At 44.7% G+C, this 24,643-nt stretch overlaps 4 protein-coding genes across 5 annotated transcripts in view; 2 read left to right on the forward strand and 2 right to left on the reverse strand.

The window, feature by feature from the left end:
- Position 1: 1 nt before the first annotated feature.
- On the reverse strand, positions 2-12,016 carry LOC143013481 (sodium- and chloride-dependent creatine transporter 1-like). Of its 2 annotated transcripts, XM_076167121.1 has the most exons (15): positions 11,989-12,016; positions 11,476-11,906; positions 9,836-10,129; positions 7,129-7,260; positions 6,590-6,935; positions 6,207-6,339; positions 5,177-5,311; positions 4,959-5,062; positions 3,185-3,309; positions 2,967-3,079; positions 2,238-2,378; positions 1,949-2,051; positions 1,742-1,842; positions 1,487-1,657; positions 2-1,030 (listed from the first exon to the last, which is right to left on the reverse strand). In XM_076167121.1, the coding sequence occupies exons 2-15, from the start codon at positions 11,504-11,506 to the stop codon at positions 908-910; spliced, it is 2,052 nt and encodes a 683-aa protein (XP_076023236.1). In that variant the 5' UTR covers positions 11,507-11,906; positions 11,989-12,016; the 3' UTR covers positions 2-907. The 2 variants fall into 2 exon arrangements, with proteins under 2 accessions (XP_076023236.1, XP_076023237.1); XM_076167122.1 differs by lacking the exon at positions 2-1,030 and having other exon boundaries at positions 1,493-1,657; positions 1,776-1,842; positions 11,476-12,001.
- A 911-nt stretch (positions 12,017-12,927) lies between these two features.
- On the reverse strand, positions 12,928-21,661 carry LOC143013483 (transmembrane prolyl 4-hydroxylase-like). The gene is made up of 9 exons (XM_076167126.1): positions 20,942-21,661; positions 20,531-20,612; positions 15,767-15,963; positions 15,552-15,642; positions 15,107-15,269; positions 14,801-14,986; positions 14,487-14,577; positions 14,149-14,272; positions 12,928-13,924 (listed from the first exon to the last, which is right to left on the reverse strand). Exons 1-9 carry the CDS (start codon positions 21,401-21,403, stop codon positions 13,710-13,712), a joined length of 1,611 nt encoding a protein of 536 aa, XP_076023241.1. The 5' UTR covers positions 21,404-21,661; the 3' UTR covers positions 12,928-13,709.
- Positions 15,958-20,515, forward strand: LOC143013484 (secreted frizzled-related protein 5). The gene is made up of 4 exons (XM_076167127.1): positions 15,958-18,860; positions 19,357-19,529; positions 19,600-19,686; positions 19,875-20,515. The coding sequence occupies exons 1-4, from the start codon at positions 18,151-18,153 to the stop codon at positions 20,192-20,194; spliced, it is 1,290 nt and encodes a 429-aa protein (XP_076023242.1). The 5' UTR covers positions 15,958-18,150; the 3' UTR covers positions 20,195-20,515.
- Positions 21,662-23,074: 1,413 nt separating the features above from the next.
- Positions 23,075-24,643, forward strand: part of LOC143013058 (cyclin-dependent kinase 17-like) — a 30,804-nt gene continuing 29,235 nt past the window's right edge. The window contains exon 1 of the mRNA XM_076166510.1: positions 23,075-23,344. The gene's annotated coding sequence lies outside the window, so the exon portion shown is untranslated. The remainder of the gene's footprint in view (positions 23,345-24,643) is intronic.

Here is a 24,643-nt window from a genome sequence, read left to right on the forward strand (position 1 = left end):
CTCATCATTTATTGTTTCTTCGTTGACACATCCATCTCTTTCTCCTCCCACCAACCCCCTCTTCTGCTCTCCTTCACAGTTCAGTCTAAACTTTCTCTCCCTCTCTTCAGGTTGACACTGATTTGACATCACTCCCCCCCCCCCTCCCCGAATTTAGTTAACACTGATTTACAGACTTTACAATACACAGGATACTTAAGTTAGTTGGTAACACACAACTGGAGATGGTGATGCGTTTGTCTTTTCTGTTTTTTACAAATGAAGATTATCTTGATACAGTTAGTTATGAGAATACATTTGGTAGAAAATAATAGACAAAGGTGACATAAAATCAAGAGATCAGTGCCGTTGCTCCAAAACACACTCCTTACAGACACATTCAGAACATAGCAAATCAGCAGTAGGCATGAGGTCATTCATTTGGTGATTTTATCTGAATCTTTTTCATTTCTGCTCACTTGGCATTGCTCGCACAGCATGTGCATGATGAGTTGGGGTGGGAGAGGCTGAGCAAGGGATTGTAGCTACACTGAACACATCACACTCACGGAACGAGACGGGACAGGACATCACTGAGGCAGAGAGCAGAGAGGGGAGAGGAGGCGAGGTAGAGTCACAGAGCAGAGCAGAGGGAATATCAGTGTGACGACTGCATGTGTGTTTCAATTCTTATCCCATCTCATCTTTGGTCCATCTGTCCAGGGCGTCTCCATAGCTGTGAGTGAAGAGAGTGTAACTAATCTGTATTTTGCTCTTAGTAGGTTGGTGTAGTGTGCAAATATTTTTCGGATATCGTGTGCATGTGTGTGTGTGTGTGTATCTGGGCATGTGTGTGTGTCTTAGTGCTGATGAAAAGGGCGACCTTGGTTCTTAACTTCTGTAGGGCTCAGCTCATCAGATGACATTCTCAAAGAGCAGCGGGTCCATTGTTGGGTTCCTTGTCTTCGACATGGGGCAGCATTATGGCATCTGGGGCCAGGTAGTCCAGGTGGTGTCTGCCCCACTCTGGGGTAGTTAGATGCTGCCACCGCTACACTCACACACACACACAGAGACACACACACACACACACACACACACACACACACACACGCGCGCGCACACACACACACACACACACACACACACACACACACACACACACACACACACACACACACACACACACACGCCCGCGCACACACACACACACACACACACACACACACACACACACACACACACACACACACACACGCCCGCGCACACACACACACACACACACACACACACACACACACACACACACACACACACAGAAAGGGACACCGTGATAATGAGCTGTTTAGTGGACAGTGTGAGAGCCCTCACAAATGAACAATGATTAAATCAGCTAACCAAATAACTGACGGGAAATGAAGACCAGTATCCAAGGAAACACATTCTTACTGATTTATCGACAATTGCAAACAAAAACACACACACATGGATACAAAGGCATACAGACCTCCCGCAAGGATCCTTTGCAGCGCAGCAGCTTGTAGAGAACAGTTACAGGGATGCAGAGCATGGAGGAGAGGGCCAGGCCCCACCCAATTATTTCACCCCACATGGGGTACGTGTACACTTTGTTGTAGGTCAGACGATTGTAGTTTACCGCATGGAACAGGAACACTGCCTGTAGGCAGACAGAGATGTCAGCTGTTCAAAGCTAGCACACACAACATATATTATAGCACGTGTACAGCAGAGCAGAACGTACAACACAGACAAGAGGCGTAATGTAGGACCAGCACCACTTCATGTAGGGTAGGGGCTGATAGCCAATCATACGAGCCACATCGTCCATGAAACGATCAGCGCCTGGCAGAGACAACAGTAAGCATATTGTCATAATGGAATTATTGGATTGTGTGAGTGCTGGGGCTGGAAAATGAGGCGCTTAAGTGTGCGTGAGCTTGTATCTCACCATAGACCCATGCAATCACCACACACTCCCAGAAGGCCTGCCACAGGAGAGTGATGCCACTGGCAGAGTAGTAGTCAAACAGCTGGAAGACATACATCCCTCCCTGAGAGACACAGACAGAGAGACTTGCAAAAACAATCAGGATTAAGGTCATATAACTTCTGACCTTTAATTTAGCTTCTGAATGGCCTCATATTTGACCTAACTACCAGTGTGTAACCCACAATATACTCATGACTACTACCACAGTAGGGCTGAAACGTTAACATAGAGGAAATCCTTACTGTACCTCGGTGACCATGGACAAGTCAATGAGGAAGCAGATGATGCAGCAGATAGCTGCTACCACCTCTCGTTGCAGGGAGGAAAGCATAGATTTAGGAGGTACCATGTCCAATATTCCTGTTATCAAGCCCTCCACTCCTACAAACTGAGAGACAAAGTGAAACAGATGGTAAAGAGGATGAGTTTGAAAAGGTGTTTGTGTACATACGTTTCCTGTACACAAATAAAAATCAGAAAAAGAATTTTAAAAGTATGTGTTGATCCATCACCAACACTACTGGGTATCCTTTTTATAAACTGCAATTTCCCATAATGCCCCTCTCAGGGACCTTGTTTGTGTGTGTATTTGTAGAAGAAGGTTTCACCCTCCAGACAAACACAGGAGGAGCATCGTACTGAAACACAGCTATTTTTACATCATTTTCCAGAAATGACAGAACATGCGGTAATGGCTACAGCAGGAGAGAGCGAGCGATACATGGAAAAGAAATTAAGCCAAAATGGAAAGAGAGAGTGAATGAATGGACCGCAAAGGAGACAGACGTTTACTGTGTGAATCAGACAGAAGCTCATTGACAAATTCCTGGCCTGTAAAACAATGGATGTAGGCACTTGCGCACACGCACAACAAACAAGCTGTTTAGAATTTCCATGCTGAAAGGCGACATTAAGTGGAAGTGAGTGAGCGAGAGGCAGACAGATGCTTGATTAAGGACCTTTGAGTGAACATTACCTGGCTGTCCAGTCCCAGTACGAACAACATGAAGAAGAAAAGAGCTGCCCAGACTGGCGCCCAAGGCATCAGAGTCACAGCCTTGGGGTAGGCTATGAAAGCCAAGCCTGGACCTGGACATCAACAGACACATTTAGAAGCTCATAGAACCACAGACAGACAGCTCCGGCTCATCTGGGGTTCAGGTGAGCCCATTCATGTTGAATCTGTATACTTACCACTCTCAGCTACCTTACTGATGGCCACTCCTTGCTCTGCAGCCATGAAGCCCAGGACAGAGAACACTACGAAGCCAGCGAAGAAACTGGTTCCGCTGTTAATGAGGGCCAGCACAAATGCATCCCTACAGAGAGAGGAGGGAAAACTAAATTAGAGGAAAAGAGGACATTGGATAAAAGAGAAAGAGAGCAGAAGAGATGGTTCATAATATGCTGTAAGACGAGGGTCATGTAAGGTACTACAGACAAACTCTGACAACAGAGGAAACCAGTTAGACTATAATCGATAGCAATTTATGTAAAAGCTGCTGATGTCAGTTGGCAGGTAGAGAGCAGAGAGCAAATTACCGCAGTGTCAAGTCTGGATCTACTGTAGGCCTGAGGGAACAGATGGGAAAAGCCTACGGAATACCTTCACTGGATATTAATCTATTTTATGCTATTATAATCACTTGTACAGATCAGTCTGTATATAATGATCATTCCAGTCTGTCCTTTCTACACAATGACCCTCTTGTTTATCCTGAAAGGCCTTGGGGGATAAACAGGCCAAGAATCCTTTCTGATAGGAAGAATGTATAAACAATAGTTGCACTTGGGTAGTTACTGTTGCAACCTCCACACAGCCAAACTCCAAGGAGACAGACAAGGACACAGCTCCAAGGAGCTTGGTTTAAAGACGCAGCCCATACCGCTATAATTCTAGAAGAAGAAGAAGGCTTTAGTGGTCATTGTATTTTTTTCTCACACACAATTCACAATATGTAAAACCACAGTAACTTTAAACACTTATGAGGTCTCGGTGTGCTGTGTAGAAACAAGTAACTAAAGATCCACACAGTGTAAGCACACATCTGGTCATCTATTCCTGAGCAACTCTGACTGTGGGAGAAAAAGAGCTCAGCTGACATACCTCAGGTTTCAACTTCCAATTAAGGTCAATGCAGACAAAATGTTGAACGAGAGGATATTCCTGGTGTGGCCCTGACCGCGGGTATGACAAACATTTATGTAGCATGCCCAGGATTAAGTCCTGAGCTTTATCAAGAATTACCTCTATTATTTGTGTGCCGCTAACGACCATGCAGGGCCTGATTGTTTACATATCTCTGTCTTATTAGAGTAAACACATGCAAGGACATCCACTTGCCTGCAAAGACAGTAGTTGTGAGGCAAACCGCAGCTGAAATCGGACAATAGCGTTCCGATTTGTTCCTCATTCCACCCTAGGAGCCCAACTGAGCTTATAATGTAGCAATTAACTGCTACAAAAAAGACAAAAAACAAAACAATACATGGGGAGGTTTGCCTAAAAATAAACCCAAGCTCCTAAAACACTCAGGGCTTAATAACAATGCTATGATTAGCTCTGGCAACCTATTCACTTCAAGAAGGGAAATGAGTAAATATCTGTAATGTAAGTGCTGTGCTGGGAAGTCTTCCGGGCTTTAGGGTTCCAAGCACACACGTATGTATAAGCCTAATGATTGTTCCGGTGTTATCCATAGTACAAATATTAGAATTTGAAATTTGGATCTCATACATAATGTAGTAAATCATCTTTTTCAGTTGTCGATAAGGAGAGGTTGTCTATAATGCGAAGGTACTAAATATACAGCATATGAACAACTTTTCTGGAAGAGCACAAGCAGTGAATAAAAAGTCTGTTGACACAACATATTTATTTCCATAGCAGGTCTACAATCTAACCCTAGATGATAAAGAGTGTGTCTGTGTTTGTGTTGGCTTCATTCTTTGTTGCTGTTGAACTCACTGGTAACAGTTGTTATTGAAGCGGTTATAGCTGCCCAGTGCAGTCAGGGCTCCCAGTCCGATGGCATAAGAGAAGAAAATCTGAGTGCCAGCATCAATCCACACCTGCCACAAAGAGAGCCATTTAACATTTCACTATTTCTTTCCTTGTGTGTTGTGATACAGTTTCAATATCAGAGGCAAATGCATGCAAAATAAAAGATTAGGCAAAACTTATACCTGGGCTTCCCCCAGTTTGGACCAGTTTGGTTTCAGGTAGAACACAATCCCATCTAAAGCGCCTGGTAGAGTGACACCATGAATCAACAGAATGACCAGAACAATGTAGGGGAACAGGGCTGTGAAATACACCACCTGCAGAAAGACGGGAACAGATCTGTGAAGTCCACTACAAGAAAGTGTAAGTTAATCAATCTCTACAGCCAACCTCATTTACGTATAAAACTCTTGTACTATACATGATAACTAATCAGAGGAAGTTTAAAATAATTAAAACGAGTCCACCTATGGTGTCTGTGTGTCTGCACTCTGCACTCCCTGGTTTTATCACTTGAATTAAACATTTACTTGCTTTGCAAATGCGTCTGCATTATGAGCTTTGCACAGACAGCCATGAGGATGTGTAACGGGCCCAGTCCTGCTATCTACCGCTGCCTAGTGTGGCTCAATTAGTACGGTGAGGGCAAAGTAGTAAAAGAAAACACATATTTCCTTGATCTAGGCTGAACAGGGAAAGAAAAGCTCCTACAGCCGCTACATGGGAGAATGTTTCTAATCGGCTTAAGGCTTGCTGCCTCAAGACTCCCTCATTGTTTTCCCCTCTGCTCTATGAGCTATGGCTACTGCTGACACATCACAACACAAATGTGCAAACACGGACAACTCCATATGCTGCCATGTAATTAACATTATCCGTACAAAAAGGAGGAGAATCCCCACTAGGAATATGTAAAGCTGAATTTGAGATCAAGGGATCTATAGAGGTTTAAATCCTGGCTGGTGTTTTAAGCCTCACATATGCATAAATACACATGACAGAAAAAAAGAAAAAGTTTAACAATCATTCAGAAAATATTTGTGTTTGAGTGCAGACTGCGATCCTCTCACTACGGCAAAGCCTGATTTGGGGGTCACAGGGCAAAATGCAGTGACTAGAAAGCAATCATTAGATGAAGCCATGTGGGAAATATTAGTCTGCACTCAATGAACACTGACAATGACAGGTAAGCATCATGCGTTTTAGACTTACCTTGCCAGTGGATTTAACTCCCTTCCACATGCAGAAGTAAACAATAATCCATGTGATCATGAGATATAGCACCATCTCGCAGTTCATCTCACCAGGCTCGTGTAGCCCACTAGACAGACGAAGAACTTTATGCCTAGGAAAAGAAAAAAGTGCTCCACTTAGACAAGAGAAACCACAGGCCCAGTCAACATCAAGGACAAACAATGATGAACAGCTGAATCAAAGTGTCTGGATGGTATTTTAAGACTTGTTTCAACTACTTTCAAACAAATGCACGATCAATTTTTGAAACAACAAAGCAAAGTTTTAAGATTTACGCCTTTACCAGGACCTGCTGACACCCTGACCAACTTTTGTCATGGAATTAAGAAAGGATGACCTACTCCCAGAACTCAATGACTGTGGAGCGCAGGCTCTCCGGCACCATACAGCTGCTATTGAGAAGGAGCTCGGCTGTGGACATATTAAACTGGGAAGTGGACAAGACAAGGTTGGAGGGAGTGGAGGGGTCAGCGCTGGGCGGTGGCAAAGCTGACTGGATGGCGCTGAGGTTGTAGCAGTAGCGACGGAAGTCCTCTGTACAGTTGGGAGTGTTCCACGCGTTCCCACACGTGGCCCAGGGAAGCGGGTTGGTGAAGGAGTGAAAGAAGTAATAGAGGCCCCACACCAGAATCATGATGTAGTAGGTGTTACAAAAGAACACTATCACCATGGAGGCCAAACCCAAACCTGGCAGAGAGAGAGAGAGAGAGAGAAGTAAGGTGATTACCCTGAACACACACATAGAACACACATGCACGCGCACGCACGCACGCACGCACGCACGCACGCACGCACGGACGCACGCACGCACGCACGCACGGACGCACGCACGCACGCACGCACGCACGCACGCACGCACGCACGCACACGCACTTGTTACCTTTGAATAGGGGGGCAATGTTCCAGGCAGAGACCCCTCCCTGCTTCATGAATTGTCCCAGAGCAATTTCCAGGAAGAAGACTGGGATGCCTCCGATGAAAACAAACAGCAAGTACGGGATCAAGAAAACACCTGCAAGAAGGACAAACTCATTCAACACACACACCCAACATAATCCGTTGAGCGGTACATTTCATAACCGGGTAAAACACTTGCTCGTAGTTGGCCAGATGTGTGATGAGGCCAATTTTTAGGATTTAACACAAGACACAGACGGAGGAAGTGTGAACAGTTAGAGTTTAGAAGACACAAAGACAAGGAGGAGGATGGACAAGGCCACAGATAAGAGAGGTATTGAACAAGTGAGCGGGAGATAACTGCAGCATCTCCCTATACGTGAAACCGAAAGTTACACGGAGAGGATGCAGCAGAGACAAAGAGGGACTGTATAATGGAGACAGCGAGAGTCAATGGACTGCAGGAGCCATAAGGGCCTTTCATAGACCTGTGTGTTTTTGATTAGCGGAAGATGAATCAGGGTAATTCATTTTCTAAATATAACCTTCGTTTTGGATTTAGCGGTAGCCTGCTGTGGCAAGAAATATACAAATAGCTATGAAATGGCTACATGTGACATTTTACCCCGCGTCAAATCCAATTGCAACAATTTGGCTGGACTATAATATAACTGGGTGATGCCGCCACAGTGTGCAGATGGGAGGCAGTCACATGACCAGCTATGACGCAGCACAGAGAGAGGCTGCTGGGAAGAAAGGAGGGAAAGATGGATAGATCACAGGAGAGAAGGAGGCTTTAAAAGTGGGACGATGCAGTAATGGAGGAAGTACAACAACCAAAACAAATAGCACAGCAGGGCATCGATCTGGAGGCTCCGTAACAATGGTGTTCATTGACAGTTTGTGTGTCACTCAGTCCATCAGTCTTTCGCTCATTCTCGGAGAGCAGAGGGCTGCTGCCTTATAAGGAAACATTTGTGAGTGTGTCTGCGAGAGAAAGGAGGGGGGGAGAGTGAGACGGACACACACAGAGAGAGAGAGAGGGAGAGAGAGAGAGAGAGAGAGAGAGAGAGAGGCAACAGAACGTGTGTGCAGTATGATGGGAGAAAGAGCAGTGCTTGTCCTTATATACCCTATATATGTATTGGCCAAGTCTGCAAGGAACTGCATCCAACAGTTTCATGTCTCTCCTCATAACTTGATAAGACACACCATGGCTAACAACCAAGTTCCAAATAAAAAAAAAGAATAAGAACATTAATTTCACATACCTACAGAGCAGTCTCTCTCTCTCTCTCTACGACAGACTGTGTATTTGTTTAAGTAAGAAGCAAGGCTGGGAACCTGTAAGTGCCAAACTCTTATCTGATGTTGTTGTGTTACAATGTGTTTCTTGGTTCGTAAAGGTCACAAAACTGAAGTTTTATCATTGATGTAGCTGTGCTGACACAGAGGAGCGGACCGTGCAGTCACAGCAAGATTATTGTGTGACATTTCCATATGCCTCCTTATCAGGGGCCGAGTGGGAGAGTAGGAGCACCTTTGTGTGCTACAGTACATGAGTGCTGTTCAGGAGCACAGGGGGTGGACTGTGTGAGGAAGGCCATTGTTACACGATACCAGAAGGTGGGTATCAGAGCCATGGGTCACAAGACTAGCACACAGAGGGAGAGGGCGGGCTGGGGCATGTCACACACACACACACCGCCGCACAATTGGTTTAATTATGATACCTTGTAAAAAAATGTGCAAAAAAAAGTGGGAAGGGCAGAGATAAGAGAAAGAAAGAACAAAGGCAGGTGGGCTGAGTGAAAACGCCAGAGGGCAACTTTATATCTGTCCATTGAGGAACAGTTGGCTGTAATAAATAAACTATGCAGAAGTGGCACCACGTGTGTGTGTGTGTGTGTGGAGGGGGCGGGGGGTGGCATGGCTTTTCAGCTACGTGCTCACAGACATGCACGCCCTGCTGCTTTGTCTCCATATTGGAAAATACGTCTCAGCGTGTTGCCTTTCTCAGTTCTCCTAACCTTTCTTTAACCTAACCTGACCTCAGTTTCTTAGAAGCATGTACTGTATTTAAGTCTCACTTGTGTATCGACACAATTGCATCATACAGTTTTCCTCGCATTTTTTACTAGCAGAGAATTCCATCAATGAATTCCTTTTGATTCTTACAACAAGCTTTATGATAGTGCCATGGAACTCTTAAAACAGAAAATAAAAACTAGTCTTATTGTGAATGACTTCAGGCTTACTTTGTGTTATATAAACTATAACACTACTGTACATGATGTGTATAGATTTGCAAATTTAGGACAATGCAAAGACCTGATTTAAACAGACCAAGTAACTAATCTTGTGGGTGCGTGCATGTATCTAGCTGTACTTACTGATCAAATGTTTGTATATGTACAGTCCTGATTATGCAATATTGCATACATGTACAGATGAATAGTAAAGAAAGCTTGCATACTATTTATATATGATCTATCCACTGTATCTTTCTTGTATATTTATTTTAGATAACGTAGTCATGCAAATTTTTTTATCAGCATTGAATGTATCTTAAAAATATTTCAGAATTAGGACATTTTGGAGTGAACCCCTCATAAATGTGTATTCACTGAGTTGTGTGTGCATTGGAACAGTATTAGTAGAAGGAACAACGCAGTATTCCTGAAGCTCACCTCCGCCGTTCTTGTAGCAGAGGTACGGGAATCGCCAGACGTTACCCAGGCCCACTGCAAAGCCCACGCAGGACATGATGAAGTCCATCTGTCTGGTCCAGGTCTCTCTCTCCACTATTGGTACGGTCATGGTCACACTTGCAGACCCAGGTGGATGCCCCTCTTGACTCTCTGCCCCACCGCCATCCCCACACCCTACACCCGATCCGGGCAGCAGCACCAGGGGCTGTGATGACGCCCCATTCTCCATCTCAGACAGGGACTCATCCTCTAGATGGTGGAGATTCATTTCACCTGCACAGGGAAAAGCAGGCATGAGTTGAGTTGGATGAGAAAGAATAGAAAACAAAAGCGGGGGCTGAGGGGGGGTGGCGGGGTACACTGTGCATGGAAGGAAGGATGAATGGGGACTGATAAGAGAGCAGGAATCACGGTGTCATAGCAACAACACTAATAAACTATCCACGCACTGCAACCGCTCCACATTCACAACTCGAAACACGATTGCGTCATCGCTTCGAGGGCACCTGGCATCAGATGCTACCATAACGTAACTAACCACGAGACAGCGTTTTGAGTTCCCTCTTTCCGGTATTTACGCCCTCAAATATCGTCTGCGCGTTTGGTTCGTTTCCGGATAAGTGGTAGCTCTTATTAAAGATGAGCTGTCTGACGTCATAGACCACAGTCACGTTTGAGTATGAATGGAAGAGAGAGAGAGAGAGAGAGAGAGAGAGAGAGAGAGAGAGAGAGAGAGAGAGCATGTACTTGTGCACTTTGCATGCAGCACATCGTTAGTATAATTCGCAAGTATGTTACAAGGCTCAATTACATCAAATAAGTAAACATTGATTACCGCTCAGGGGCTTAATTGTGTGTTAACGTGTTGTCATCACTCTGTTCGACGTGTGTCTTACTCGCAGACAAAGTAGTGAGTGTGTGTGCGTGTGTGCTGCAGTGATACCGCACAGAGAGGGGCACTACTACAGCTCCAGATCCGGTCACATGCAGAGCTTTCGTCATTTATGTCTGCGTTTGATATCGACACACACACACACACACACACACATTCGGATAAAATGCCACTTCATTGGTGCCATCCCACTCTACCGGTGTCTGCCACGTTGTTCTGGGCGTAAAGCAAAGCAGTTTCATGCAGAGCAAAGCTGTTTGGGGGGGGGAGAGAAGGTGAATGAGTGGAGAAGGGCTGTGTGTGTCTACGTAGCAAGTCAGGAGGATGCCGCTTAATATTCATAACAATACAGACCACAAAACAAACAGACAATATGATAAATCAAAACAGAAATTTACATGCACGATGAGCAAATGACCTACTGAGGTGAATGGCGATGCCCTCAAATTGACATATAACTTGTAAATTATTTCTTAGGGCTGTTCAGTATTCAGCAGGAACACCTGCCATTTGTGTCCTGCACCATATTTGACTGGACTGAGCCTGATTACACAGCATTGATATGAAACAATACATGTTTCACACGCAATACAGTTTGGACTCAGGCAGGTTAAGGTTTGGTTTGGGGCTCGATTCATCAGTGGATCAGACATTGTTGATCACTATGATGAAAAATGAAAAATATATTTCTTATATTAGTACAGAAGTCCATGTATGTCACCCTTACCTTTGCTGTTCTCTTCCACCCCGGGGGACATATTGTTTGGATATCGGCACACAATTGAAATTATCTGTGTTTTTAATAAAAGCAAAGCGGCTGTTGGTGTAGACGACGTCTGGTGAAGGCTTATTAATGTGCCTGGGCTCAGAGAGACGCAGACACAGAGATGTAACCGGTATGCAGTTCTCGGCTTCTCTCTTTTTATTCGTCTGAGTTTGTTATTTCGCCTTCTCGATATAAACCAAAAAAAATCGCAGTTCTTGTGATTATCACGAGTTGGAAACCTTCAGCTTTCGTATAAAGAAATGGAAATTCACAGAAGCGCCGCGGTCGGGTCAGCCGTGGAAAAGGGGGGGATTCAAAAGCAGTCGACGAAGCACTTGAAGGTAAGCCTGAAGAATCTCATGGATGACCGTTAAATGAAAAAGATACTGCGCCTGTAAGGGAAGATGGTGTACAAGTGGCCGGTTAGAAGTCCATCAACCTGTACGGGGTGTATAGATCCGAGTGAGTGAGTACCTTCACCGTGGCTCTGCGGACGGAGAATGTGATCCGCTCCGGGGGCTGCCAGCCTTGAAGGACGCTGGCCCCGCCCCCCTCGACACGCGATTGGCCGGAGCGCGCCGCGTGCGGTGAGCACAGCATCAGCAGCAGCAGCGGCGGCGGCAGCAGCAGCGGCAGCAGCTGCACACAGAGCGGAGCGGAAGGATGGCTGCCCGACACCGCGCACGTCCTTGACCTGAAAAGACGCAAATAACTGCAGACAAACGCCCAGAGCGGCGCCCGACACTGTGCGGATCTACTCTGTTTGGCTCAGATTGGGATTACAACCTTTAGTGCACAGGCCTCCATACCAACATTATTTTATATTGCGTTCTATAGCATTTTATTCAACTAGTACAACTAATGATAATGATAATAATAATAGTAATAATAGTACCACTTCATTGCGTTTTTCATGTTTTATAGTTTTTCCAGGGGCCTTAGTGCTCTCACAGCAGGGGCATACCTCGCTTGAATGGGGTATTTACAGGTCTGGGAGGTGGTATCTGGGCACCAGAGAGGTCATCACATTGTATAACTGGACTGTTAGTCATTCATATGTACTGCCAATGGTGCACCTGTTATGCTTTAAGTGGGATTGAACACAGGAATAGGTGTGGTTAGTAAGTAGCCTACTGACGAAGACCGGTCACCTTAAACCCATGATTTCTGTTTAGTTTTAATCTGAATGTTTTATTATTCTATTTTAACTCAACGGCAGCTGCTACATATAAACTGTGTTGGACGCAAGATGTGTTTGGACTCGACCAAGGGCGACATCTGCTGGTCACTGATGTGCACAACCAACTGGCTTGTCGTTTTAACAAAAAGTGCATGAATTAATCATACTAGAAGCACTATTAAAACATTCTTTAATATAATGTATTTGATAACATATACAATAAATACTGTGATTCAGTGCATCATCACGTTGTAATAAATATGTATTCTATAACTTAAATAAATAGTCACAATAAATAACACACTAACACAATTTAAAAAGTGAGAAGGAAAACAATAAAACAATATTTGGAATAGCAGAGATCTTAAATAGGAATCACACCTGAATAATTAGCTTTGCACATTGAATGTAACAAGTGATCGTGTCATCTGCTGCAGGATAGCCTTGGATATGCTTTTGGACTGACAAAACACTTATCAAAAAACATTTGGGTAAAAACATATTCATTTTGGAAATATTCTGAAGAGCAGACACGGATAATCTGACAAATTGGACATCCATTCACAAACATTCCTGGATGAATGCTATGATATGGCTTTAATTCTAGACCAATAAATAACACTGACCCACAATAGGGACAAATGTCAACTAAATGTAAATGGGAGGCAGGTATGTAAGATATACTGACCTTCACAGTCTGTTGTGTATTATTCTGACACATTCTTTAAGGCATGCTTTGACAGAGAATGGCATTTATCCTTCATCAAATCATGAAATGAATATGTCCTCTGTGTTTATAGATGAAGCAAACCTTTAATCTATCTGTTAAAAATACACAAAATCTTCCTGATAAGATTGCACTCCACATTAAAAGTGAATATCCGAGCAGCTACTCAATATGCAGGACATATCCTCAAGGGAGAAGATTTCTTGTGCAAATGTCATTTTGATTACAGCATCTCTGTGAAGACCTTCCAGAACTCACAGACTCTGCCCCCTCTTGATGAAGGCCAGGCTATAGATCTTGGTGGAGGTCACTGTGTGCGAGAGGTTGATAATGTTCCTCCATCCCCAATATAGCTCGATGCTTTTGGACAACTAGTCTCTGGTATCGGACCTGCTTCTGGTGGTCTGGGTCTACATTTACCCAGCTGTTAGCCACCCACTTCACTCCGTTGCTGACTGGGCAGTCTCCATGGAGGGAGTATTCATCTAATTCACCCATCCAACCTAGGGACAAGATGAACAGAATGATGAACATAAATACTCTGTGAACACAAGACGTATGACCTCTCTAGAGACTTCTTGGTTAACAAAGTGTACTGTTGCCTTTCTGGATGAAGCAACATTCCTGAGGAAGTGTGATGACAATGGATGATAAAAGATGGACCAAAAGAAATTTTAAAATGTTTGAGCCACATTAGAAAAATATAGATAAAGCCTTCCATCTTTACCTCTGCCATCAGAGAGGTGGTTGTACCAGAGGAGAGCGGTCCCAGCAATAGGTTTCACCCTCAGGTTTCCTCTGCCACATGTCTCCCGGGTGTCAGTCAAGTCAATACCATCCTGAACCAATGCCTAAAACACACAAAATCATAAACACCTTGAGTATGCCTGATATTGTGTTTCAGTACTGGATGTTCACCTGTGTATCAGATTCCTTGTCACGACTCACGGCACATTCCGTACACCATCAGCAACACTCAAATACTTTCTATTTGACATCTTCCCACAGTGGCAAACGAAGTCGATGATACTGGCATAAGGCTGTGAACTGTGAGGTCTGACTCACCTCCTCATCATAGGTGCGATTGTCTGCCACAGGAAAGGTGGTGTCACCTCCCTCCTCTACAGAGCTGAGGTAGAGCAACGCAGTAAGATACCTGCAATCAAACAACAAAGAGAGTAGCAAATACAGTGAACTAGGGTGAAAATGTCTCCCAGGATTATATACAGTAGAAGTATAGACAGTGGTGATGAAAAATGTGAGGTTGTCTCGGTCAAAGATTAAGAGACACAAATCAAAAGTGAATAAAACTAATCAACTACCAAAAAATGCAGACAACTGGACATTAAAAAAATACAAAAACAAACAAACATACACACCTGCAATTGACCTCTGTGAATGCAGATGTGTTTCCTGCCAGGCGTGTGTGTGAGCAGGCGGTCTCTGAATGAACAGGACTGCTGTCATGGTGGGCATTGCTGAAGTCTCCGTGCTCATAGCGAATCACATGCAGCGGTTCACTCAGCTCAACCAGCGCAGAGGGCAGGCGCGTCAGGCTGGTGACTCTAAAGACGCCAGACAACAAAACAGGATGTGGTATTATCAGTAAAAAGTTTATGGGGTAGTGGGAGCATGTCAAAGTGAATGTGTGTGTGTGTGTGTGTGTGTGTTTGTACTGTAGGTACCTTTTCTTGAGTGTTTGCAGCACATGGTGGGAGCCCAGGCCTTGGTAGAGCCATGTGTGTTTGCTCCGCTGCTTGACCTGACCTTGAAGCTTCCTACTTTGCTCTTGTTCAGGCCGCTGAGTCACATCATACACACGCTTAAACTCCTCCAAGGTCAGTGTGCCTGCCACATACACACACACAGACAATATACAACAAAACCATTCAGAAAAGAACTCCAGATATGAACATCATACCAGATATCATAATAATTAGCAGTATCAAGCTTCTTTTCATCTTGCTGCACTCATGGAAAGCTTCCAAATGAGAGACAGAGCTAGTTCATGGAATGTCTGAAATCTAATGAGGGCAGAACTTGTTGACAGAAGCTGTTTGTAGTGCTATTGGCACACGTTAATCAGTGTAATTATCTGGTGCTATTAATTAGGGAAAAACACACACACACCTGTGGGGCAGGCTGCCAGTCCAATCAGTATCTGTCGTAGGTTGTCTGGACTCAACCAAGTTCCATCTCGAGAGCGGGAGTGACTCACAATCTGTGGGAGGCCAGAACATTTCTTTCTCACTTCAACAAGCAGAAAAACACCCTTTGGCAGTTCATGCAATTCTTTTTACAACATATGACGAAGTGCTTGTGCTCTTTTAATTCTTTTTGGTCACCTCCTGCTTCTGTAACAGCCCATCTTGGTTTAGATCCAACAGGCTGAAGATTTCCTCTGTGCTGAGAGAAAGAAGTGGCTGCTTTGACTCCTGTTGTTCCTGGCCGGGTGCTATCATCTGGCTCTCCATCAGGCCCTTGAGCTGAGCCAGCTGCACTACCACGCGACACTCCTCCTCTGACAGGAAGCCAGGGATCTCTGACAGGATTGGGGAAAAAGACAACAGCAAGGAATGTTCACATGCGCTGCAGTCTTTGGCGTGCATAGTTGATCCAGCTGCCAACACTTGATGCTTGAAATGATTTGCCCTCATTTGAAATGGGGACACTTTGATTTATTCCACATTTTCAATACAAATGAAATGGATACTGTTTATGGCTGGCAGAGGCTTACACAGCTCACCATGGCTCTACTTAATCAACTGGAAGGAATTGTGGTAACACAAGAAACAATTCATTCCAGTAACCGACTTTGGATGCTGTGACTGAACTGCAACACTGTTTGATTTAGCCAAGTAGAGGATTTTAGCAAAGGGAAGGCACAGCCAAACCCTTAGTTTTCCCAGAATTACATAGAGGATCAACGATAAGTAAACTCTAAGAGATTAACATGGAGATTTGACTCGGCTCATCAATACATCAAAAGTGTGAAGTGTGAAACGTCTGCGTCTGATTGTTGGAAGCAACGACTCACTTTCACACATGAAGATTACTCATGATAATTAGTTAAAAATGAAACCTCAGTTGAGAGCGAGCTAATACACAAAAGGTTTCTTCTAAACTGCTGGTAGGACAGCCAAGTGAATGAACTTAAAGGGAATGAAGCCCCATTACAGTTTTCAGCATTCTCATTTAGTGTAGTTCAAACCGGAGAGCGTTTGCACCCCCCTCTGGCCAAATGGATCTTTATTTCACACAAGAGACAGTAAGTGATTGACCTTTAAGTAGATTAGAAGATCTCAGTTGAGAGTGCTGACTTGATCTGTCACACAACTAAGTGGATTACTTTAGATTGCCTTACAAAACCCCGATGAAGAAAGGGCTGAAAACTGTTTGTATGCAAATAATCAAATGATTAGGAGATGAAGGTTTGACTGTAAAAATTGAAATATGATCCAATCAAATCAAAACCCAGTGAGTGAGTGGAACAGTTTATTGCGCAACCATACCAAACAAATCATTTGACTCCTGAGCTTCTGTTAGATCTGTGCTCTTTTCATTCCAGACCAAAAATAAAAAAAAAATTCATTTACTTCTTTAGAGCACAGCTTAGATTTCAATTTGCAGAGGCAGAAACAATTAACATGAAACTTGAGAATTAACTGGGATATTAAATATTGAACCCTCTCTTGGCAGCAGGTGTGTAAGAATAGTAACTAGCTAGTAACTGTAAATATTATGAACTGTGTGTGTCTATACCCTATTCCCCTTTGTCACTCCCAGTGGAACCATTTGTGGTATCGCCTATTCCACTTAAAGATTTATAATGAGTAGAGGGCACTAGCTCTCTCCCAGTGGGGGGTGGGAGCTGGCCTATCTTGTCAAATTCAGTGGTTACTCTTACTATTAAGTACCAACAAGGATTTAGTATTGCCATTGTAACATATTGCACACCCAGGTACTTGCAGTGAATATGTTACATTATGTATTCCAGATAGATTTGTAGGCACTCAATCCGTCTACCAGCCACTTCCCGTCGCAATAAAAGTCTTCCGGCAGACAGGAAAAGCCTTGTGCGAAGTCTGTCACACTGTACCCACTAGGTTAATCCCTTTTGTCCAGTCAAGCCTCATTATTCTGGAAAGCAAATAGGAATAAAGGGAACACAGCCTTCCTCCTCTCTCTCCCTCCCTCCACTGTCTCTTTTGCTCCCGGAGAACGGAAGTGGCCTGCTTGTCTGAACAGGAATCAGGCCACGGCTGCACATCAGGACAACGCCGATTCTGTTCGGGCCCTTTGCACATATTCACACGAGGTCTCTCTCTGTAGCGTTTGAGATACAGCATGTATGTGTTCATGGGGCTCAGATGCTAAGAGACTTCTTCATGCATAACAACCTCTTTACAGGCAACGTCTGTATCTTGTGCAAGCAAAGAGATGTGTGATTAGTGCAGGAGGACAGAGTAGCTGAATGTGGGTTGGAAGAGAATCTGAGATGGAGGAGTTTCACAACATGAAAGCCAGTCCCTTCCTAACCTCGAGCAGTGGAGATGGGAAAGGGAAGCGAGCCAGGGCCAACCACATGCCACATCATTCACTTTACTAATCTCAAGATTTGTCACAATCACTTAAACTTGCTTATAATTCCGAGCGAATCCCCATCTTAAGCACTTTAACGTGTACCCCTCCCTGGGACTGTTCTCTACAACGCCCCTTACCCCTCCCAATGCAAATGTTATCACCGCCCACTATAAATACACCTATTCTGCCATCCCCCCTCACACACTGTCAAACAGGGCTCTGCATTCAATCCAGAAACACACATTTGGAGTTTCTACTTTTTAACTTCTTAAACAGGATGTCTTCAGAGCATTGTCTACCTTTCACCTTCAGGAGGACCTACCATCCAGCCCCCTTACTATTTCTCCTGCTGCTTACTGGGCCTGGCACCCCACCAGCACTTGGTGCTGCTTCTGGGAGAGCAAAGGCCGGGCTGGAGGGACACGTGAGGACTGTGGCTGAGGGCAGGATTAGATCCGGGGTAAAGGAGGCGGCAGGGGACAATGCCAGCGTTGATGGAATCGCTGGAACGAGGTTTGAGTCTCGTGCAGTTAGAGCTGGACCAGAGGACAGAGAGGGGGTTGACATGTTGGGGGACCCTGGCACAGTTACTAGCCTGGGGTCAGTGCTCACTGTGGGTGAAGGTGGACTGTGGGAGCCTCGCAGCTCCTCTCGCTGTGTCCCCATGCCCACGGGCATGGCTTTATGCCAAAACATCGGATATGACACCATGAGGATGCCCAACCTGCTTGGCCATGAGTCTCCTGCTGAGGCCGTACAGCAGAGTGCCAGCTGGCTGCCACTGCTCGCCCGGGAGTGCCACCCTGATGCCCGGATCTTCCTCTGCTCTCTCTTTGCACCCATTTGTCTTGATAGGTTAGTACACAAAAATATAACTATGAATTGTTTTGTGGATTTTTTTAAAAATTCTTTATGCTGTGATGAGAAATATAGAGAATGAGAAATGTGAAATAGAACTTCAGTCCACTGCTTGCACAACAGGAAACCAACGGAGAGTGGTTTGAGATTAGGGCGCTTTTTAAGTTACATAAAAGAAAGGCTGGTTTAAAACAGAGGAATGTGATCTTGCTTTCTCTGCCAAACGAAAACAAAGAGAAACACTATGATTGGATTTAGGGCAAACTCTACGGGTTCAGAGAAACAGGGTGAGCAAGGGTCAATGGCTGTTGTGTGTGAGCTATGCAAATTGGCCCTAGGTCTCTCAGGACAGGTCCAGGTTTCACACACGAAACTGAGCAGTTAAATCACAATTGTCGTCTGTTATCTGATTAGGTGAAGGTTATTTCTTGCCTTTATACTCTCGACTCATCTATTTGATTGTTGGCATGTTCTCTCTCCATCTGTTCTTTAGCAGGTTTATATCACCTTGCAAGAGTTTGTGCGAATCTGTGCGGGACAGCTGTGCACCGATCATGAGTTGCTATGGCTACCCCTGGCCAGAAATCCTACGCTGTGACAAATACCCCGCTGACCATCTCATGTGCATCTCATCCAACACTACTGTTCATACAGCGGGGCGTAGAGGTAAGAAACAGGTTACAAAGACACACGGCTGTCACTTTACTTCATTGAAAGAGTGTTTTGCTTCTCTCAGTGCCTCAGGCAAGCTGTCGGGACTGCGAGCTAGAGGAGACCTCCTCTGCTAAAGAGACACTGGAAACTTTTTGTAGAAGTGATTTTGGTGAGTATCAGCACGCATCCTCTTCTTTCCTCTATGGTCCAGTGCCATTTCTTCATAATATGTCCTATACGTTTGTCTTCTTCTTCTTCTTCTAAATCCTGGACAACAATCCGTAAACAAGTGTGCAACATTCAGCATGAAAGCAGGTCGAACATGCTGTATTTCATGTCTATCTACTGTCTTTCCAGTTGTGAAACTGCGTCTGACTCCACTCAAGTTTAGTCCAGAAAGCCTGTCCCAGTTCTCCCTGGGTTCCAAACTGGACGTTTTAAAGCACGGACCCCTGCTGGGAGGACGGATCCGCTCCCGCATCGAGCTGTGGCTAGAGAGGGATGCTACTTGTGTAAGGAACATGACACGACAGCGGCACAGAGGCGGCACCTTTCTGGTGACGGGCACAGTGCAGGGGGAGCGCCTGGTGGTCAATAAAGCTTATGCCTGGCACAAAAGAGACAAAAACCTGACGGCAGCTGCTCGCAAATGGAAACACCACAGATGCAGGAGCTAGACTTATGTGTAAATGAAGCCACTTAAGATCTGGAAGGTGCATTAAACAGCTACAGTTAGCCTAAGCAGAGCATTTAGAAGTTGGACACATGTATATATATATATATAAGACAGTAAATTTACCTTAGTCTAGTGTTTTTAAGTCAAGAGCAAATTTCTGTCTTTGGGGAAGAGATGACATATATGGGAAGAAATAAATGTTTACTGATGTACTGTACATACCTTTGAATTAGAAGTAAATGTTGTTGGTGTATATATGTATGGCTTTGACAAAGAAAACTATTGGTGTTTGAAATCCTAATGGTGAGTGATTCTTCAGTGATGTGTGTGTACTTACCAAAGAGGAGAGGTTTCAGGCTGAGCGTCCTTATCTTGTGCGTTCTATCTGGCACGAGAGACACCTGCTGAACATGACCCACCTGTGTGTGTGTATGGGAGATAAGAAGAAGAAGAAGAAGAAGAAGAAGAAGAAGAAGAAGAAGAAGAAGAAGAAAAAGAAGAAGAAGAAGAAGGTTTTATTGGGTCAAATCCCATGCAAACACATCATCTTTTGCCTGCCCCTCTTACATATCACAACACACACATTAACACACACATGCATTACAGAGGGGTCAGTGCAGGGCAGCCATGATACCACGACGCTGGAGCAGTTTGGGGGGTTCGGTGCCTTGCTGTCCAGTTGTTGGAGAATTGTTTCGACCATATTGTGCATTATTTGAACATTTTATATTACTGCCATCTTTCTCACCCGTATCCCCTCAATGCGGGGGAGGCTGAGGCTCTGCGTGTACTCCTCCACACTGACGTCCCGCGGGGGTGGGGCAGGATGGGGCAACGACGAGCCTCCACCACCCTCCCCGACCGATACAGGCGAGGCCCCGTCCCCGCTGACCAGCTCCCCGGGCCCGTTGTTGTAGTGCACGTACATCAGAAGAGCGATGATGTTTAGGATGTAAACATGGAAGAACACCATGACCACAACGAAATAAGCCCGAGAGCAGACATTACTTCTCTGGATATGCAGTCGAGTGGGGCGGTACGGGGGGCGGTACGGGGAGGCAAAGGGAAAGGCAGAGAGTCTAACGCCGCGGCCGCATTCATCCTCATCTTCTTCTTCATCGTCCTCCTCCTCCTCCTCCTCCAGCAGGTCATCTTCAATTTCATCCATTGTCACGTCCATGAGTGGATTTGTGGTTGATGCGCCGATCATGCTATCATTTTACATTTGCCTATTTGCTAATGTTAGCTGGTTTAGCTACGCGCTAACCCCACTGCCAAACGATGGCTGTTTACCACAAATATCAGCGCTGTCGTCTGCAGTGCTTATATCCAGACACGAAGCGAACTTTCGAACCAAGGGGAGGATACGCCGTAATATGTTTTCAGTGCTAAAGAAAGGTGTCATCATTAATTAAAGTCCCCCCCAACCCCGTGCTGAAGTATCTGACACGCTAGGTCCGCTACCCTAACAACCACCCTAACAACAAGGCGGACTAGCCAACGACTGCAGCGGAGCAGCCGGTTCACCTCCTGAGGTGAACCACCAGCGCCCCCCAGCGGTGGAGGCCAAAACAGAACTCTGCCCCAATTCTTTCATCACATTCATGGTATACTCAAATCCTCACATTGCTATTAGTGTGCACTAAATATATAATGATGGAAAATAATTTGGAAACATTTCAACAAGTTTAATACTTGATTCTTGTTTGCCGTTATGTCTATTTAATAAGTTTTTGCAGTCCACTATTGGACAAATATGACCACTGTCCAGCATATGAGAAAAATCAAACCCCACTTAGATTAAGTAGGTGGTTTGTATTTGGTACATGGTCCTTCCCTGGCCCACGATACATACAAGGGATATAATGTCACACTTGTGCAGTTGCAAAACAATTCAGCACTAAGTACTCCCATCTGTGTACCTGAAAGGGTTCTATTTTTGTTAGAGGTTCCAACTCAGCTTAATCGTTTTTGTTAGAGGTCTGTGCTCTAGTTATTAGCATCAACTAAATAAAGGCGCAGTGTGTAATTTGTTGTGTACAATACTGCATTATGTCTTATTGTCTTTCTTTTGCTCTCTATGTGAACATTCAGGCACTGCTGAAACAGTCCCACAGCACTTGATCAACCATAAATAGAAATGTTTCCCTGAACCACAAGGTGGCGATAGGAATCAACATTCAGACTCAATCAGAATCAACTTAGTTTGCTGTGTCATGTTTGATTCATTCAGAATTGATTCCCAAACTCTGTAGGGATTGAAGTGATCTCCCAGGAAAAGTACTTTCTAAAAATTCATTCGCAGATGAGACAGCCAGATCACGTCATATAATTGGCTCCTTTAATAACAGTGTGTCTCTATTTCAATTGTAAACACAGCAATAATTAGATATGTGTCAAATGTGTGCATAACATGTACGTTTGTAATACAGTATTGGTATCAATATGAGTTTCAACATAGCAGAACTTTTCAATGTTTTCTATGAAATATAAATTAGTCAAAGCCTGTGTTTTCACTCATGTTGGCGTGGGATACGTGTATGGCTGCTCAATTTGAATTTCCATAATTTTCTGTATATGCATTATTCACAAGGTACTTTCTTTGAAGTGCACATTTAGATGGGGACTGGGTTTAAGGGTACAAAAGTCGGATTTCCCCTGTGACCCCAAATTAATCTCTTTGAACCCCAATTTTACTGGAAAAAATATAGAAGAAAGAGATGAATGTGTGTGTGTATGTATGTGTTGGGGGTGGGGGGAGTTGGGAGAGACCCTACCACAAACACACATACACACATACACACACACACACACACACACACAGACACACACACCCCTTGCGGTGTTTTCCGGGATCACGCCACTGCTTCCACTTGGAATCCACACAGCAGCGATATGGCTGATCATCACCGGACGGGATGGTGCTGTTACAGGCGAAAGCAAAACAAATCATGCTGTACGGTCGTCCAGCGGCGGACGTGCTGATCCAGCGGGAACCCGGGCATAGGAGTTCCAGCGATTGATAGTCTCCCCTGCGGGTGTTTTTTAGCAAAGTAGTTGGAGGAACTTGTCGCAGTGGATTCATAGAGCAGCGTGCTGGATTACCACACACAACTGGAACAATAGTCTCCTGCATCAGACACACTCTCAGGTTAGTGACATTGGGATTTATTTATGTCGGATTGTCCACTTTACACACATTAATGACACAGATTTTCATTAAAGGGCACCAAGGAACGATAGTCAAGCTTATCCTATCACCTGACATTGCAGGTGGAGTTGTTTTCGTCTCAGAGAAGAAAAGTATTTCATATTACGTAAATGATGGAGGATTACGGAACGAGCCTATAACGAGAATGCACAAACATCACAGCCTAAATGCGTGTTTCAGTAGTGACGTTATTGCGAAACAAATACAGTAGGTAAAAAGCTACGGAGCGACTTTAATATATTATAAGAATGTATGTCGCTACAGGAATATTGAGGATATAACAGCGCTTTGAAGTGTACTAAGTCGTGTAAATTCACAGTCACGCCGTCGGGATACTCCAGAAAACTGAACTCGCTCGTGTTTCTGTGTAGTTTCTGGTCCTGCCGGGCGGCGGTGTAACTTTTCTGTCCCTCGCTCGACTCTCCTATTCCCGGATACAGGCGTCAGGAAAACACGGGGCGAGGACCTGAGCGAGGACGCCACAGGCCCGTGAGGTAGAGGAATCTCTGCCGCCGAGCCTCCAGCCTGCCTGCCTGAGCCGAGCCGAACCGGGCCGAGCCTACCCCCCTCTCCCCGCGTTTGGGGTTGAGTTACACATAAATGACCTGACTGCTTCCACTGTGTGCGCTTTAACCCGCAGTCGTGTCCATTTTCAGGGGTTATTGTCGGGATATTCGCCGCGTCCTCATATGGGACAGACCAGCCCCGCGTTGCAACGTTGTCGGTTCAATGTCGCTTCCAACCTCACACATACGTAGCAGATGTAAAGCCGAATAGAAACACCGACAAAACGCGGACATTCCACGTCTTTGGTCAAAACGTCTGTCTTTAATGTGTTATTTCTTAGCAGCGCGCTGGGAATATCGCCCACACTTGAATTATGTATGTAAATGTCAGTGTGAAATTTTCTGATTAAAAATACTGCGCACCCACCCACGCAAAATAAAAAAAACCCCGGCAAAATTACATATCTTAATAGGTAACAATGCATCAAGTCAGGTGTGTGTTATGATTCTACATGTTATTATCCTGTAAAGTTGCATTTGTGTATGCAGTTCGTTGAATCCATCTCCACAAACAGTTCCTGCACAATTACATGTCCTCCTGTATCTGTCATATGGTGTGACTGTGACCAAGCTCTCCTCTATTTTAGGATTAAATAATTAATTTATTCGAATCCCTGTTCCTTTTTGTGTAGTTCTAACCTCGAGTTGTGTTTCTGTCCTAAAACCTCACAGA

The sequence above is a fragment of the Genypterus blacodes genome, unplaced genomic scaffold, assembly GCF_046128005.1.
Source record: "Genypterus blacodes isolate CSIRO-AG114 ecotype Tasmania unplaced genomic scaffold, CSIRO-AGI_Gbla_v1 ptg000156l_1, whole genome shotgun sequence".
In the NCBI taxonomy this organism is placed as follows: Eukaryota; Metazoa; Chordata; class Actinopteri; order Ophidiiformes; family Ophidiidae; genus Genypterus; species Genypterus blacodes.